The 18,304-nt window shown below is 34.6% G+C and overlaps 1 protein-coding gene across 1 annotated transcript; it reads left to right on the forward strand.

Annotated features, from left to right (window-relative positions):
• On the forward strand, positions 1 to 17,375 carry LOC113847379 (NADH-cytochrome b5 reductase-like protein). The gene is made up of 13 exons (XM_027476459.1): positions 1 to 1,311; positions 1,660 to 1,702; positions 1,973 to 2,048; positions 5,860 to 5,919; positions 6,025 to 6,075; positions 12,915 to 12,969; positions 13,072 to 13,142; positions 13,228 to 13,279; positions 13,583 to 13,660; positions 13,949 to 14,038; positions 14,124 to 14,237; positions 16,987 to 17,055; positions 17,138 to 17,375. Exons 1-13 carry the CDS (start codon positions 1,132 to 1,134, stop codon positions 17,192 to 17,194), a joined length of 996 nt encoding a protein of 331 aa, XP_027332260.1. The 5' UTR covers positions 1 to 1,131; the 3' UTR covers positions 17,195 to 17,375.
• Positions 17,376 to 18,304: the final 929 nt, after the last annotated feature.

Raw genomic sequence — 18,304 nt, forward strand, 5'->3', positions numbered from 1 at the left:
TTCTGCACATCCAACTTGCCATTATACTAGGCTAAGTGTGGTAAAATTTTGGGCTTAAAACCATTCTTAACACATACAAAAAAGGTAATCATTCTAAGGCTTATTTTAACCTATTTTCTTGTTTTTTTACTAGTTTTGCAACTCGTGTTTTAATTCCTATTTTTTTCTTCTAACAATTAAATATAGTCTTTGTATATCATATCATGGATAATTGAGAATTAACTAATTTGATTTATAAAAATAATTGTCACTTTTAATTAGATCATATTATACTTTATTTCATAATTCTTCTTTATTTAGTCTAGTTTTGAGTCAATTTTATTATTTGTGTTTCAATTTTTAATTTTCTATCTAAACTCATTTTTTTAATTCAAAAGGTAATCAAATTGTTAATTGAACAAAGAGTGATGAAAATTAGAAATATTACAATCTGAATTATTCTTTTATAATATTTTTTGATTTTATGCATTTTAAATATAGTTACATTCCGTTATGTTATAACTCTAATAAATAGTATTATAAATAAAGAAAATGGTGATGCTTAAATTAAAAAATAATACATAATAAAGATTGAATGATTTCGGTAAATTATATATATATTTTTTAAGAAAGAAACCTAAATATCATGTTTTTTGTTATAAATTTTTTTAGTAAGTACTCTTGTTCTTTAAGAAATTATTAATGTTACTTATAAATCTATTTTTATAATTTTAAACATCATATTGTTAATTTTAAATTTTTAATAAAGGAAATGTTTTAAACATTTATACAGATTTTTATGTTTAAGTAGGAATTCAAAATTAATTTCTAATTGATAGTCCCAGAGAAAAATAATTAACCCTAAAAAATTCATTTATATTAAATTAAACTAAGCTATAACATGTTAATTTCTCAAGAAAAGAAAGTATAATCTTAATGTAAAAAGTTTCTCCAAAGAAAAAAGTTGATTTCCTTAGAATGAATTATGCATAGGAATAATATTAAATAAAAAATTATTAAAATACTAAAAAGCCGGTGAGCTTTGACATAAAATGGGGTTGATCGTCCAAGTTTGCATTGCACTCTGTCTCTGGGGGCGTTTGGAATTTGTTCTATGCGTAGGTAACAGTGCTACTCTGAGTGAACGTGAAAATGGCTTCTGTTTTGAAGAGGCTTGCAAGAGCCACTCCCATTGCATTGTCGAGTGGCTTCGTTGCCAAATCGAATTCCTCTCACAATCACAAATACAGTAATTTCCGGTTACCATTCACTACTATAGCTGCCATTTCCGGTGGAGCCTCCTTCTTCTATTGCCTTTCCTCACCAAACCTGGTATCCTATCTATCTATCTATTCCTTTTTCTTCTTTTCAAATCTCACTTCGCTTCGTCGTTCATCCATTCATTTCGTTGCTTCCGTAATGTGCAACATTTCATTGCTACCTAACTGCGCTTTGGTCTTGTCACTTCTGAGTCCTTTTAAAAATTTAGGGTTCTATAAGACAATTTATTTTTCTTTTTGCTTTAATTTTTTACGTGATGTCATTGGCATCTCGCTATTGTTTGATAGATTTGTATTTTTAATGCACTTTGATCACAGTGTTTCGTTGCGTAGTCTGCGCTTTGTCCTTTATAATAATCAATTATTTGTCTGATCCATTTATTGTGGTTTGAATTTGTAGGTTCATTTAGAACAAGTGAAAGAAGAGAATAGTAGAGATATCGGTGAGTTTACGTAATATCACACAAATATTGCCGCTATGTATGCAGCTGTTTTCTGTATCTATAGTGTGTTGGATTGCTCTTTACAGATTCATTATGATAGTAATTAAGGTATTGCCCTTCCATTGAAGACGGAATGGTGTTTTAATGTTTGCATTGTAGTTCCGTTCCTTCCACTTCTATTGCTTGATAGAGAAGATTCAGGATTTGTGCTTTTATTATTTTTTTATTATTCTAATTATTATTGTTATATTTGTTGTGTGTTCTTTCCAGCTCTGAGTCCTGATAAATGGATCAAATTTAAGTTGCAAGACACTGCTAGGGTCAGTCACAATACACAGTTATTCAGGTATATGCCGAAGGACAAATGATGAATTTGTGTGTGATGTGTTTATAATAGTTCAACATATTATGTCAAATATAATCAAATGTGTCTCTGTAGTTCGGCAATGCTGTTTTACTTTAGTTTTCTCCTATAACTTTCTTGACTTATCTTATAACATGTAATGTTTGTGCAATGTTGCCGATGTGGTGTGAAGTATGTTTGTGTTATGAACCGTTGCGTAGGACCTAGTCACAGGCCTAGATGTGGAATAACCCTTCTTGCAACCTGTAGTGAATATGGAATTTAGGGAAACAACTTGTCCTTGACAGAGCCTCTTTGGAGGTAATTAATTCTGAATATATTTGCATGTCCTTTATTGAATATACAATGGAGAGAAATCTAATTGATACAATTCTGTAGCAATTAAAAAAAGAAACAAATCCTAAATTTTTCCATAATCTTTGATGAATTTTCTGTATTACCCTGCTCACCCAAGGAACCCACGAAGAGCCTTGGTATGGTAGATTTTGGAGTGAGCCAATCAATAATGATGGCCTTAATTTTTGTTTCATTGACTTCTACTCCAAAACCATGGATGACATGTTCGAGATATGTGACCTGTGACTGGCCAAAGAGACACTTATATTTCTTTAAGAACAACATGTTAGTGCACAACAATTCAAAAACTAATCGTGCATGTCTATTTGCCGTTATCCGAGATTAACAACTATGGTACATGATGCATGTGTTCCACCCATGTTTTCCTATAAATTAATATGTAGTAAAAAAAAAAGTTTCATAAAAAAGGTAAAAAAACCTTATTCATCAAACTTTGAAAAGTTGAGGGAGCATTGATAAGGCCAAAGGGCATGACCTGAAATTCAAAGTGTCCATATTGGATTCAAAAGGTTGTCTTTTCCACATTAGATGGGACCATCCTAACTTGGTGGTAGCTTGACCGTAAGTCTCACGAGTGTTGCTCCCCATGGAGCTCATCGAGTAGCTCACCTACCACTGGAATCAGAAGCTTATCGGGAATTGAACTCATAGTAATCAACACAAAAGCGCCATGCCCTATCTTGCTTCTTGACCAAGAGGACTAGAGAAGATAATGGACATTTGCTGAGCTGAATGATCCCTTGTTGTAGCATCTGGGTACACTATTTCTCAATCTCATCTTTTTGAATGTGGGTACCAGTTTGGTCTAACTACGATTGGGCTTGATCCCTGTATAAAATGTATGCGCTGGTCACATTCTCGGATAGCGGGGAGGCCAGAAGGCTCCATGAATAAGTTTGCAAATTCATCAAGTAATTTATCCAAAACTACTGTAGGTGAATGTTGCTCCTATACCAAACTAAGTTGCGGTTCTGCTTTTGGAGGTTGTCCTTGCCACAACACTTTTTTTCCAATAAATACAAACTCTATGGTCAAGGAATGAAAGTCCCAAACAATTTGGCCGAGGGTGCACAGTCCTTTTATGCCTAAAATCAAATCAAACCCCTCTAATGGAATAGAGTAGAAATCAGCCAATAAGATGTCTATTGTAACTATGAATGGTAGACCTACAAATGCCCAGGCTTGTTAAGTGTTCCCCGTTGGCCACATCGATTTGCATGCAAACTTGGTCTCTTCAAAACTTCCAATCCCAACTTTGGTATTAAGCCTTCATGCACAAAATTATGGGTGCTGCTTGTGTCTATCAAAACTGAAAAAGTGATGCTGGATACCTGTGCTAGTAGCTGCTTCGTGTGAGTCATGAACCCCACTAATAGCATGTAAGGAAATTTGAGGATCTCCTATCACGTCCTCATCTGAGTCACTGTCATCACCTGCAACTTCAATCCAAAATACTCGTTTACAATTATGTCCTATCGATAGGATTCATCATAGTTATAGTGTAGTCCCTTAGTCCTCCTTTCTTCCATTTCTACTTTTGTTAATTGTTTACAAAATGGAGCGAAAGGAGCTACTCCATCATTGTTCTGAACAATTTTTTTTTGTGTCCTCCTCCTCCTCCCTCCCTCCTTCACATTAGAACTCTCGTTAGTGGAGATAAGAGAACTATTACAAGTGGGTTTGGTGGTTCATGAGGTTAGAGTTTCTTGAGAAACCCTTTGCTTTGTGTTCTAATGCCTAAGCCATATTCATGACAATTTCGAGGTTCTTTGCTGCTGCAATTCAATGTCAATTCTGAGTTCAACTAATCCAGCAGTGAAAAGGTTCACTTGTTGGCAGGGTTTAAGAACGAAAGTCTGAGCTAGGAATGACTAGATCAAATCCTCTACAAACCCCAACTGTTTCAAGTTTGCGAATTCTCCTGAGGGGTTGTTGCTTAATAGTGGGCCAAATCGCACATAACAATACTCCTTAAAATGCTCCCAGTCCAGTTCTGTCTCCTCCTGTTCCATATGATCAAACTACAGCAGTGCCTCACTGACGAGATGAAAAGCTGCTAAGCCCACCTTGTCTCTTTCAGCCATTCGTTGGTGGGTGAATAATCTTTCACATCATTTCAGCCACCCAAAAGGATTGCTCATGTCATCATAATTGGGAAATTCCATTTTAGAGTACTACTGTGGTACCATGGGTCCTCCTAACTATAGTTCTGCCTTGTCCTATGAATTTTGGCTACAGTCTCCAATTGACCCTTTTTCGGACCCACAAACTGTGATGGAAAGTTCTGCAAGTTGTTCTTCTATTGCATGCTGTCAGGTATTCATTTGTTCCATAAAAGCATCCAATTTGGCTGCCAAATTCTCCACATCACCCATGATGACCAGCTCCCGATGCCAAGTTGTAATGAGCCTTCGTGTAGGACCTAATCACAGGGTAGATGTGGAAGAACCCTTGCGACCTATAGTGAGTATGGAATTTAGGGAATAGACTCGTCCTTCACAGAGCCTTTTTGGTGGGTATTTAATTCTGAATATATTTGCATTTCCTTTATTTATTGTTAGTCCTTTTATAGATTGTTAATACAATAGAGAGACAAATCTAATTGAAATGGTTCTATACCAATTAAGAAAAGAAATAAATCCTAAATCAAGATAATAATATGATTGTATCTAATAAAAGGAAACATATCCTAATTGATGATCTTTTCAATTAAGAAAGAAAACAAATCCTAAATAAAGTAAGGAGATTTTGTTAAAAAAGAGGAAACAAATATATCTACTGCTGTGGTGATGCATCTTTTGCTGCTGTCTTCCTTTTTTGATATTGCTGTCCCACAAATGCATCCACATCCGTTTGTTTTTCCACAGAGGAGAAATTAAATTTTAACCCCGCTTGATCCTATTAAAATAAAAATCCCTATATGCTAATTTAGCTAAATGGTTGTCATTGAAGCTTTAGTTATACTTTTCCCAGCAGAATCTTGTCAAGTCCTTATGCTTATATCCTTGAAATAGTACATCTTAACCAGTGAACTGGTTCCAAGGAGAAGTCGGGGTAAGGATTCGAAACATGTAAGCAAAGTAAAACATTTAAATCTTAAATATCATATACAAATGCCTTGATTTCAAGCCTAACTTATCTTATCTGATTAATAGTTAATTGTGTTTGTGGTACTTCATCTTATATACCCATTAATAATTAATTTTTGGTTCATATCACATGCAATCTGTAGATTTAGTTAATTCAGTTATTCATGTCAGGACAACTAAAATCCATATCATAATCATAATATACACCACAGCTGAAGCATTAGCCGCTAATATGATTTAAATTAATTAACATCACACACAATCATTATCTATTAGACATCATAAATAACTGCAATTGAGTTTGATATTGCATTTTTATGACTATATCTTTCTCCTCTCTATGCCAGGTTTTCATTTGATCCCACTAAGACATTGGGTTTGGATGTTTCATCTTGCATTATTACAAGGTTTGATACATTGTTAATTATGGAGTTTGTTATGCCATTGGCATTGTATAAATTCAAACTGTGTTTTAATGTAATGTGACCTCCTATCATCTTATTTAATCTCAGAGCACCATTGGGACAAGATGCTGAAGGAAAACCAAAATACGTGATACGCCCGTAAGTTTTTCTGTTGAGACAACGAGTACACTACATCTGTTGAGACAATGTACTTTTTCCTTACCTGATAAATGATAAGGCAATTTTAGATTTATCTTTTGTAAATTTTTCCATGCCATTTTTCCTTGCCACATTCTCCTTTTTGTGTTTCTTTTGACAATGAATGTCTATGATTATCATTTGGGCTTTGAATTTGTATCATGTTAGATAACCCACAGTTAATAGCATAATTACTTGGTTATTGGGGATTGGGGGGATATTTAGAAAAATAAGGCATGCTGCCTATAAATAAGAAAAAAGGGGTTGAGAGAGAAAGGTATCCTGTCATTTGTGAGAGAGAACCACATCTCTCATATACCTGGGAGGTTTCTATCTATAAAGACAATCTTTCTTCAATATGTGAACAAGTTTCTATCAACCGTTATTAGAGCTTTGATCTTGAATCTATGGGTAGTGCATATTAAAGGATGCAAGAGCAGTTTAAGGTCGAGCACGAATGAAGCACATTCTTGACAATTGTTTAAGAAGTGAGGAAAGAGATTTTAAGTTTCAAGAGAGAACATCAAAGAATCCCAATACTTTGAGTTTGAAGAAGTGACGCGTATGGATGGCTGATTCACCTCAAGCTGTATTACACCATGAAAGGAATAAAAGGAGGGGAGGCAACATTTGGCTATGGAAGCGTTGGAAAGATGTGACTAACATTGGTGTACCTGTTGAGAGAGAGAGAAATGAGAAGACATAGGATGAGTCTATATGTTGGAACACATAGTAGAGATATCAATTTATAATAATGTACGACGATTACATAATATCTTCATGATATTCTGTTGTCTAAAATCACACCATCTATGATTATGCTATCTAAGATTATGTTATCTACAGTTACCTTATTGACATTATTCTCAACACTCCCTTTCAAGCTGAAGCATATAAATCATATACATCAAGTCTGTTACATATATAATTGATGAGACCTTGTTAAAGATCTAGGTTGTGTATGGGAACCATTTGCCATAGTGGTAAGGGTAAAGAATTAGAAAGAGAAAGAGTAATCAAAAGAGATTTATTACCATAATGTTATTAATGGATCCAAATTGATGAATGTCATAAGAGATAGATGGTGCCTGATGAGCAAGTAGTAGTCCAACAGAGTTACAAAGAGCCTGTGAAGAAGAGTGAGCCACATTGGTCGCATGAGAAGGGGAACCATGAAGAGTATAGCAAAGATCATTGGTATGACCAAGCTTATAACAATGGTCACATTCAGGGTGAGATTCACTAGGTTTGTGAGAGCGAGTATGATCACCCTAATGAGACACCAAAGCAGAGGAGTTCAGAGAAGGAACAGTGAAGTTGTGGTTGCTTATGGTGGCATGTGAGAGCTCTGATGAAGGTGGGATTAGTTGCGTTGGTTGGTGCAGGTGATGATGGTCTAGATCTAAATTCAAAGATTAGAAAAGTAGTTGGAAAATGGTGGCAGCTGGTGGTGAACAGTATTTGACGCGGAGAAAATGCCGAAAAACTGACCAAAAATTGAGAACAAGGTAGTTTCTGAAAAAAATTTATACCAATGGCCAATGGGTCAATGGGAGTGCACGGATTAGGAATACTCTCTTGTCAAGCTTTAGATACCATGTTGAGAGAGAGATATGAGAAGACGTAGGATGAATCCATGTATGGAAGTACATAGCAGACTATCTATTTATAATAAGAGAATGTTTTGCTAATATCTGAATCAGTGTCTATGATATCAATATTGTTATTAGCTTTAGTAAGTAAGATTGGAAAGAAGCATATACTTTATTCTACTTTGGTAAATGATAAGGCATTTATATTCATCTTGTGTAGAAATTAAGAATGAATATAGAGAGAGACAGATTAATATGCTGGAATTGGAAGCTCTACAACATGTAGAGAGTCTTATATTTATAAAGATACATATGTAACCTTACTGGGCCAAGCTCATTATTATAATACTAAAATAAACCCTAATCCTAACACATTTATTATAGCTATTTATAACACCCCCCTCAAGGTGAAGCATAGATATTAATCATGCCTAGCTTGTTACAAATATAATTGTTACGTGTCCCATTTAAAACCTTTGTAAACACATCTGATAATTGGTCGCCTTTCCTAATATGAGAGATGGATATAAGCTTCTACTGAACTTTTTATGGAATAAAGTGACACTATCTCAATATGTTTCGTCCGTTCATGAAAAACTGGATTTGAGACAATGTGTATCGCGCTGCTTGGTTGTCACACCAAAGTTGCATAGGCTTAGTGCTACCAAATCCTATCTCTTCCAACATATGTTTCAACCACATTAACTCACAAGTAGTCTGAGCCATTGCCTTGTATTCTGATTCCGCACTTGATCTTGATACAATGTTCTGCTTCTTACTTTTTCACAAAATTAAATTACCCTCCAAGAACACACAGTATCCAGTAGTAGATTTTCTGTCCATAGATCCTCCCCAATCAGCATCAGAAAATGCCTCTATCTGTGCATGTCCATGATCTTTGTACACAATTCCTTTTCTTGGTACTTTCTTCAAATACTTCACAATGCGAATTAGTGTTTACCAATGAGTATTCGTCGGCGATGACATAAACTGGCTAACAACACTCACTGGAAAAGCAATATCCGACCTTGTGACAGTCAAGTAATTTAGCTTGCCTACTAATCTTCTGTGTTTTTATGAATCTGTAAAAGAAACTCTATTTGCTGTCAGTTTCACTGCTAGTTCCATAGGTGTCTCACATGGTTTAGCTCCTTTTAGTCCCGTATCAGTCAATAAGTCTAAGACATTTTTTCTCTGTAAAAGGAAGATTCCTTTCCTGGAGTACGACTTTAATACCCAAAAAATATTTCAAAATTCTTAAGTCTTTTGTCTAAAACTTGGTTTGAAGAAATTTCCTTAAGTTGTTGATTCCTTCTTTGTTGCTACCTGTAATAACAATATCATCAACATAAACAAGTAAAATACAACCATGGTTAATCTGTTTGTAAAACACTGTATGATCACTCTCACTCCTCACTAATCCAAATTCTAGAATCATGTCACTGAATCTCTTAAATCATGCTTTAGGTGATTGTTTCAAGCCATATAATGACTTTTTTAAACGACACACTCTTCCACACTCCCCCTGAGCAACAAAGTCAGCCAGATGGTTGCTCGATGTACACCTCCTCCTGTAAGTCTCCATTTAAGATTGCATTCTTGACATCTAGCTAGAATAATGGCCAATGATGCATAGCTGCAAGAGAGATGAAGATGCGAACAAATGAGGGTTTAGCAACCGGAGAAAACGTATCAGTGTAGTCAAAGCCATAAGTTTGGGCATACCCTTTTGCAACAAGGCGTGCCTTCAAGTGAGCCATAGAACCATTTGGATTAACTTTCACAGTGTAAACCCACTTACAACCAATAGCCTGTTTGCCCTCAGGAAGAGGAACCAAATCCCAAGTATCATTCGTCTCAAGAGCCAACATTTCTTCCTCCATAGCATGTCTCCAACCATCATGACTGAGAGCATCTGCAAGAGTCTTAGGAACAAAGAGAGAATCTACACCAGCCATAAAGGATTTAGATGTAAAGGATAAATGAGTAGACGTCACATAAGATGAAATAGGATATGTGCAAGTTCTCTTACCTTTTTAGATAGCAATAAAAAGGTCAAGATCAGACAAAGGATTTGTTGACACTTGAGGAGATAATGGTAGATGTTGAGTATCATTTTGAATATCATTAGCCACGGGGGGCACATTATCTAAAAGCTGTTTTGGCCAGTGAGAGTATGTCTGCTTAAAGAACTTGAAACTTGTATCAGTAGGAGTCAAAGGGGCAACAAGATGTGTAGATTGGATAAGAGTATAAGTCAAAAAAGGTTCATCTACCTCATACATGGACTCAAAAGATGAGGACTTAAAGAATGGAAGACCTTCAAAGAAAAACACATCAGAGGAAATAAGATACCGACCAAGATTAGGTGAAAAATAACGGTAACCTTTTTGTGACCGAGAATAACCCAAAAATACACATTTAAGGGACTTTGGATCAAGTTTAGTTACTTGAGGACGAACATTAAACATAAAACAAGTGCAGCAAAAAACTTTAGGAGGTAAAGAAAAGAAAGATTGTGATGGGAAAAATATAGAGTGGGAAATCTCACCATGTAACAGATGATGACATGCGATTAATTAAATATGCAGCAATAAGAACAACATTAGCCCAAAAAGGTTTAGGAACTTTAATTTTAAACATTAAAGTACGATCTACTTCCATAAGATGACAATTTTTATGTTCAGCTACTTCATTTTGTTGTGGGGTAACAATAGAAGAAGACTGATGAAGTATGCCATATTTATTCATAAAATTAGTGAAGGATGCAAAAAAATATTCTTTAGCATTATCACTTTTAAGAATGCGCACACAAGTATTAAATTGAGTTTTAATTTCAGCACCGAAATTACAAAATATAGAAAAGACTTCAGATCTAGATTTCATCAAAAACAACCATGTTGCATGAGAATAATCATCCACAAAGGTAATAAAATATTTAAAACTAAATTTAGAAGTAATTGGACAAGGGTCTCAAACATCAGAATGAACAATTTCAAAGGGGGCATGAGCTCTTTTATTTAAATGAGGTAAATAAACATTACGATGATGTTTAGCAAACTGACATGACTCAATAAAAATTAAACTCTATACTAGGACATAATTTCCTAAGAACTCCTAAAGACAGATAACCTAGACGGTAATGAAGTTAGAAAGGAGACATTGTTTCATTCCTAGACACAATAGAAGCTTGTGGAAGTCCTTCTTCTTCCAATAGATACAGCCCATTAGATACCTGACCTCTACCAATAATCCTCTATGCCACCAGATCCTGAAAAACACAAGAATAAAAAAAGAATGTTACTGAGCAATTTAATGATGAAGTGATTTGGCTAATGGACAACAAATTTAAGGAGAATTGAGGCAAATATAAAACAGAAGACAAAGATAAGGTTGAAACTGGGGTGGTACACCTGTTGCCCTTAATATGGATAGTAAAACCATTGCGAGTGTTATAGAAGAATGAGAATTGGGTAGACAAAAAGAGGAAAGGATACCTGAATCTTCAGTCATATGATTAGTAGTGCTAGAATCAATGACCCAACGCTTGGAAGAAGAGAAAAGAGATGGCGAAGGATTACCTTTTTGACCAAAGTGGCTGTAAAGGATGTAGATGGTTGTTGAGAAGTCTGAAACTGAGTATACTGAATAAATTCCTCATCTCTCATACACACAGTACGTCCTTCTTTCTCCTGAGTAGCTGTATCAGGTTGAGACGCCAAGTTAGCGAATCAAGAATTATCTTGTGAATGAATAAACGACTGATTCTGCGGAGAATGAGTGCACTGATTCCGATAATGGCTAAATTCGCCACAGTTGTAGCACTGTACAATACTATGACCTCCACTACATCCACGGCCACGACTATCTCTACCACCTCTATCACCATTGCGACCACTACGGTGGCTGTATTGGGCTGCCACGGCAGAGTGGTCAAGAGACTCATTTTCTATAGTGCTCTTGAATTCCTCAAAGGAAGACTACATAACTTTGAAGAAGACATCGGTAAGATTATCAACCTGCTTGCTTGACAGAATTTCAGACTGAACTTTATATTCCGGATCAAGTCCGGAGAGCCAACTCAAAGTCATGAGTTTCTTTTGTTATGCTATCATCTTGCAATAGTTTTGCAGGCTAAAAGAGATTGTATTTCCTCAGTATGCTTCTTAAACTCCAAAAAATAGTTTATTGAGTTCTGCTTATTTTGTCTGGATTAATAAACTTCCTGCAAGAGAGCATATAATTGATTCAAATTATCAGATTTTTCAAAAATAAATTGCAAAAAATCCCACAACTCCTTCACGATTTTGCAATGGGTAATAATTGGTTGTATTCGCCTATCAACATAGTTTACTAGCAACGCAAGGATTTTTTTGTCACATATCTTCCATGTGTCAACATCCTTAGAATTAACAGGTGCTTTTTCAGTCAAATGATTCTTTCCCATTCCACCCAGGCTAATCTCAATCAAATACTTCCACTTCATATAGTTCATATCATCTCTATCCAGCTTAAAATCGGTAAGCTTGGATAGAGATATAATTTCCGTAATAGCCCCCTTGTGCTATGCATCCTGCACATCCTGACTATCACGTTCAAACATTGTACATGCACAAACAGTGATGGAATTGCGTGGGTTTCATCTCAATGGCTAGAAAGAAACACTACACTCAAATTGTAAACGTTGAATTACTGCATATTCTGGTTACCAGAAAAACTTTTCATCCCCACAGTAGCCATGGTTAGCCTTTTTTGAAGCTGCTGTTTTTCTGTTTTTTTTTTCCCGGAGGCGGAGTGGTGGTGGTGGCAGTGGTGGCGACCAAAGAGAGAATCTAGAAGTCTCTTGATACCATGTAGAAATTAGAGAGATAGAGCATAGAGAGAGAGAGAGAGACAGATTAGTGTGCTGGAATTGAATGCTTTACAATGTGTAGAAACCTTTATATTTATAAGGATACATATGTAACCCTACTGGGCCAAGCCCATTATTATAATACTAAAATAAACCCTAATCCTAATACGTTTATTATATCTATTCATAACAATATGCTATAATCCTGTCACATGGAAGCTTGGTATGTTGAAAAAGGAGTAAAATTTCTAAAGCTTTCCACGTGTCAATATCATGTTTTTAATAATAATAATTTCTTGCTTACTGCTGTTGATGTTTCATAGAGTTTAATTAGAAGAATTTACCTCAATTTACAGGTATACTCCCATATCCGATCCAGAATCTAAGGGACACTTTGATTTGTTAATCAAGGTACATCACTAATAAAGGGAGCATTTCGTATCTTGTATATCATCTTGCCAAGAAGCTTTTTTGTAGAGCCACTCGGGTGATCTAATCTTCAAATTGTTACAGGTGTATCCTGAAGGAAAAATGAGCCAGCATTTTGCAAGCTTAAAGCCAGGTGATGTTGTTGAGGTGAAAGGGTATGTAATTTGTAATAACATTTCAAGATCAAAAGAATACCTTCTATGCATAAACTTTGTGTGAGAAAGACATTGTTTCTTCCAGGCCCATTGAAAAGCTCAGATATAGTCCTAATATGAAGAAACATATTGGCATGGTAAGTTTAGTGACACCAGTACACATTAACAATGATGGGATTTGGGGTTTAATAATCATTCAGTTATATGTTGAAATATTTATTATACTTGTTTGGGAACCAGTGGAGTCACAAAGGTACTTCTGAAAGAAAAAGAGCAACAAATTTGCTACTTCCTTTCGCCAAAAGGTTTATTTTGAAGGCCTCAACTGGTCTCCCAGACATGTGCATTGTCATTGCTACTCACCTGTATGTATCCATAACTTCGTAACATTTTACATTCCATGTGACACCAGGTTGAATTTTTCTTATTACATTTCTCAGATTGCTGGTGGAACAGGAATTACTCCAATGCTTCAGGTGATTGAAGCAATATTGAAGAATCCTAATGACAAAACTCAGGTAGTTGCTAGGCCTTGTGATTGATAACTTTTACAACAATTGCCCATGATGTACAGCCTGCCTTTCCCAACTGTTTTTGTAAAATTATGTTGTCATATTCTTTTTTTTTTATATTTTTTTTTACAATTTCTTCGAACTGTTTGTCATGTTTGATTCATACGGCTGAATATGCACTAGTTCAATTTGTTTATTCAAATGAAGTTCGATTATTTTATTCATTATATTTATGTCTAATAAACTGGAGAATACCGCAGCTTACAGTGTTCTTTTTTTATAAAAATAATATAGATATCATTGCTTTATGCTAATGTCTCCCCAGATGACATATTGCTTAAACAGAAGCTTGACATTCTAGCAGCTAGCCATCCAAACTTAAAGGTAATAATTTTCTTCAGAAATTTAAAGTCAGTACCTATTACTTTTGTTAGTAAATTAATTTATCCTTTTTTGACCAAATTTGCAGATATTTTACACTGTAGATAATCCAACAAAAAATTGGAGAGGAGGTGCAGGTTTCATATCAAAGGATATGGTTGAGAAAGGCTTACATGGTCCTTGTGATGATACTATTGTGCTTGTAAGTTTTGCTCTTGCGAGTAAAACCATTGAGGGCACTTGATGATGATCTATTTCGAGGTGTTTAAAAGATTTGTCGTAAATCCTCATCAAAATTTAAACAAATTAATGTAGTACTAGGGTAACCCTAGATTGTCTCCCATGAACATTGGTTATTAATCTTCATTAAACATGTTGGAGGCATTAATTAAACAAGCAATTAAAATGGGGGGGGGGGAGTTTTGTGGTTTCAAATTAAAATAAGAGCAATGAGCAAATGAGTTTAATTAATTCAAACAATAGAAAACAGCAATCCTTAGTTCATCCACATAGATTCTATCCTAATTCCACTCAAGATTTAACATTCATCCTCTCTTCCATGAATTAGGTTAATTTAACAAGCGAAAATCAACCTTATGGTCCCAACGAAATTACGCAATTTGTTAGGCTCTAATCTCTCATCCCAAAATTACGCAACCTTAGAATTAAACCTAGGATTAAGCAACCCTTAGTTTAGAATCTCCTTAAAACGAAATTAGGGTTAATTGAGCAATACCCCCCTCATTCACCATTAATTCAATTCAAGAGACAAGGAAGAAGTAATTCATGAAAGAAAGGAATTGTATTATCATTAAATTCAAGGAACTCAAGAACCCATGTGAATTCACTAAGGATTACACAAACTTAGCCCTCCATGGAAATGGGGGTCAAAAACGCAATTGGGAAATGCAGAAAACTCATTAACATTAATGTAAAAGCAAGAGAAATGAGAAACCAAACCCTAGGTTGGACCCTTGGCTGTCACCCAAGATTGCCCTAAGCTCTGGAAAATATTCTAAATTGAGTAAAGAAGAGAAAAGGTTCAAAAAGTGTAAGAAACTCCCTACCCTAATTTGGTAAAAATCTATTTATACTAAAGCTGGCGCCCTCTAAAGTAGTTACTCTCATTCTTTCATAGTAAACACGCGCAACATCAGTTGAGTTTTGCCTCTCTGGAGTGATTACTATGAATTTTGATAGTAACTACGCGCAGCACCTTCAATTCTGCATGCTCTGGAGTGACTACTATGAATATTCATAGTAACCACGCGCAGGTTTGGTTGATTCTGGGCTACTGTAGTTGTCACTTTAAGCTTTGAAAGTGATCACTTTGGTCCCTTTGCTGGAAGTGGCTTGCTGTAGTTGTCACTATCAATATTGAAAGTAGTTACTTTCAACTCAAATTCCTCAAAATCCAATAATTCTTCAAAATAAGCTTGGGGATTCCTGTCATATTATTCAAATGATCAAAATATGTAAAATAAACTATCTAAATTCATGTAAATTAACAAAAAATTAAGAAAGCTATATTATTTAGCCTAATTGGAATATTCATCTTATTTACACTATCTAAGTCTATTCTTTTCTATAAGAAGTAATAAATGATGTATAAAAATGTAGTAAAATGTGGACTCATCAGCACTCTAATATATTGTCCTTACTTCTAACTGATGTGTTGAAAAAAATTTTAATTTGATTCTCTAGGGAAATCAAAAGATGTTTCCTTTCTGATTTTTTCTTTAAGTATCCATATGGTGAGATGATTGAAGTAAAAATTCCCCTTTAAGAGTAATAGCAATTATTGCCTTAGGACGTAGGATTCTTACTAAGTTAAAGAATGTCATTGGTAGAAACTTGGAACTAGAGTAGAAGATTATATTTAAGGGAGACCAAGCTCCTTACAAGCAGAGGTAGACCTCTGTAAAGACTGAAATCCCAAGAAAATGCAGCATAAGACAAATAGACCTACAAGGGTATTCTTAGATATAGTATCCCCACCCTACCAAATCTTACCCATCAAGAATAATTCATGCCTAAGTTCTCCTCAAACTTTTATCTCCCCTTTTGCTGGTGATGCACCGAAAAACATACTGGTTCCCCATTCATATTGCATCAGTGCCCCAGGTTGTTAACTACCTCTTCTTTGGTCCTTACCTCTGCTGTGATAACAGTACCTCCATTTTTCAGCTTATCTCTTATTTCATAAACACATGGCCCACTCTGCTCCTACTGTCCATTTGGATGCAACCTTTGTTTCTTCCTCCTAATATAGGCTTGGGCTAAATTCCAATGTTACTTCTCTGTTCACACTGTGCCACCTTTCCAGTGATGTCAATATTTCCTGGATCAACCTTTCCAGCCTTCTATCCAACGTGCTCTGATTATTATTGCTTAATTTTACCAACTGTATTGTCATGTTAGACTCTAAATTCTAATCTAGTTTCAAGTCTTTGACATTGTACAGTCTAAGTCTGAGCTGCTTTTGCTAGGTAGATTGTTTAGTTTCAATCCGTACTGTCTAAGTTGTTTTCCTTTGTTAAGGGTATTTGTTTTAAAACATGATGAGAGCTTAGTAAGCTTCAGCAGTGTTAGAACATTAGGATTATTATTATTGTTGAGCTGGGATTGTACTCAACATGTACTTAACCTAGAATATTAGTATAAATTGTGGTGTCAATTTAGTGTTTATATCATAGTTATTTAGAGTCCTAATACAACGACAACAAAAACCTAATTCCACAAAGTGAGGTTAGTTACTTGAATCACACACCACCACTAGCCTAGGTTGCCTCTTACACATCACCAACCACTCACCTTTTCACATGGGTATTAGTCAAAATCATAGTATAGGTTTGTCATCAGAGTATTCGTACAAAAGTTATTTTATTTATTTTTACAAAGTCGTGGAGTTAATCCCGAATCTTTGATGTCACTTTATCCTGCGTTTTCAGGTTTGTGGCCCCCCTGGGATGATGAAACATATATCTGGGGACAAGGCTAAAGACCGGTCACAAGGAGAGGTATGTAAATTTGTGTGGTATGTCTATCAGACCATATTTCCTGGATAGATGCTGATTGCACTTTATGGTTGATTTGCTTCAGCTTAGTGGCATACTGAAAGAGCTTGGATACACTGAGCAAATGGTTTACAAATTTTAAGAATTGTAGGAGCATCTTCTGGAATGATTAATGGCTGAGGAATTTATATAATAAAACGGTTTTTCATTTAAAGAAAAAATAGTTGGCTGCGGATGAATATTTCTACATGAAATAAACCTGCAATTGCACAGGAGAGAAAGTTGTTGATTCTTTAAGTGGCTGTTGAAATTTCCAAAATTTATAGATATTTAACAATTTAGTTACTAAGCCTAGCTGTCAATAAAGGCTAGTCCCACTTGAGGTAAACTTAATGCTAAAATAAGCATTGGCGCCTCCCACCGTTATCATATAACAATTTATGTATATGGTGATTTGTTTGGAAATTCACTTTTATTAAATGTGCAACATATCGAGAGCTTATGTAAAGAATATATATACTTTAATGTTTTTTTTATAGAGAAAATTGTTAATCTAAACATTTAAAACTGTCATGAAATAATAGATTAAGTTCACAAGATTTTACATAATTCAAAAATTGTTTTGATATTTTATTGCACTTTATTTTAATGCATGATATATTAGTCAAAATATAGACAAAAAGTGATTAATAATATTTATGAATTTTTTTTTTTATTGAGCTCAATATCCATGTAGTTGGCATGGAATAAGTATTGGTTGTTAGTATTATAAATAAATAGTGATATATGATTTAATATCTTTGATTATCTAAATTGTGTAAAATTTTATATATACAACTATGGTAATAATTTCACATGAGTTGAATTAGTAAAATTTAATTTTGATGAAAAAATTATTAAAAGCATCATTTGATTATATCTCTTTTTTCTCTAATTTAAACTCATACACAACACAATTTAGGGTCCTTTTTTCAAATTATTTAACAGGAGTGATGTCAAAATCTTTTAATAAACTTCAACGTAGGATAACATGATTTTATTGCTGAATTGGTTAAATTTTTTAATTATTAATATTAACCTTTTTATTTTATCTTCAAATATATTATATATTGACTTTTTCTTTCTCATTTTACATTTTAATTACCGTCAAGACGACCTCTCATTTTCCCGATTTCTCTCCAACAACAGCATCACTTTCAATCTTCCTTTTGTTGTTTCATTTTCCTATTTCTTTTCCATAAAATTCTTCTAA

The sequence above is a fragment of the Abrus precatorius genome, unplaced genomic scaffold, assembly GCF_003935025.1.
Source record: "Abrus precatorius isolate BTA unplaced genomic scaffold, Abrus_2018 Scaffold8, whole genome shotgun sequence".
Taxonomy (NCBI): domain Eukaryota; kingdom Viridiplantae; phylum Streptophyta; class Magnoliopsida; order Fabales; family Fabaceae; genus Abrus; species Abrus precatorius.

What these genes read in the sequence shown, in the direction of transcription:
- LOC113847379 (XM_027476459.1), top strand. Translation starts at nt 1,132, where the DNA reads ATGGCTTCTGTTTTGAAGAGGCTTGCAAGAGCCACTCCCATTGCATTG. An exon ending in CTAGCCATCCAAACTTAAAG is followed by an intron (nt 14,039 to 14,123) that starts GTAATAATTTTC and finishes CCAAATTTGCAG; the next exon opens with ATATTTTACACTGTAGATAA. An exon ending in GTGATGATACTATTGTGCTT is followed by an intron (nt 14,238 to 16,986) that starts GTAAGTTTTGCT and finishes CTGCGTTTTCAG; the next exon opens with GTTTGTGGCCCCCCTGGGAT.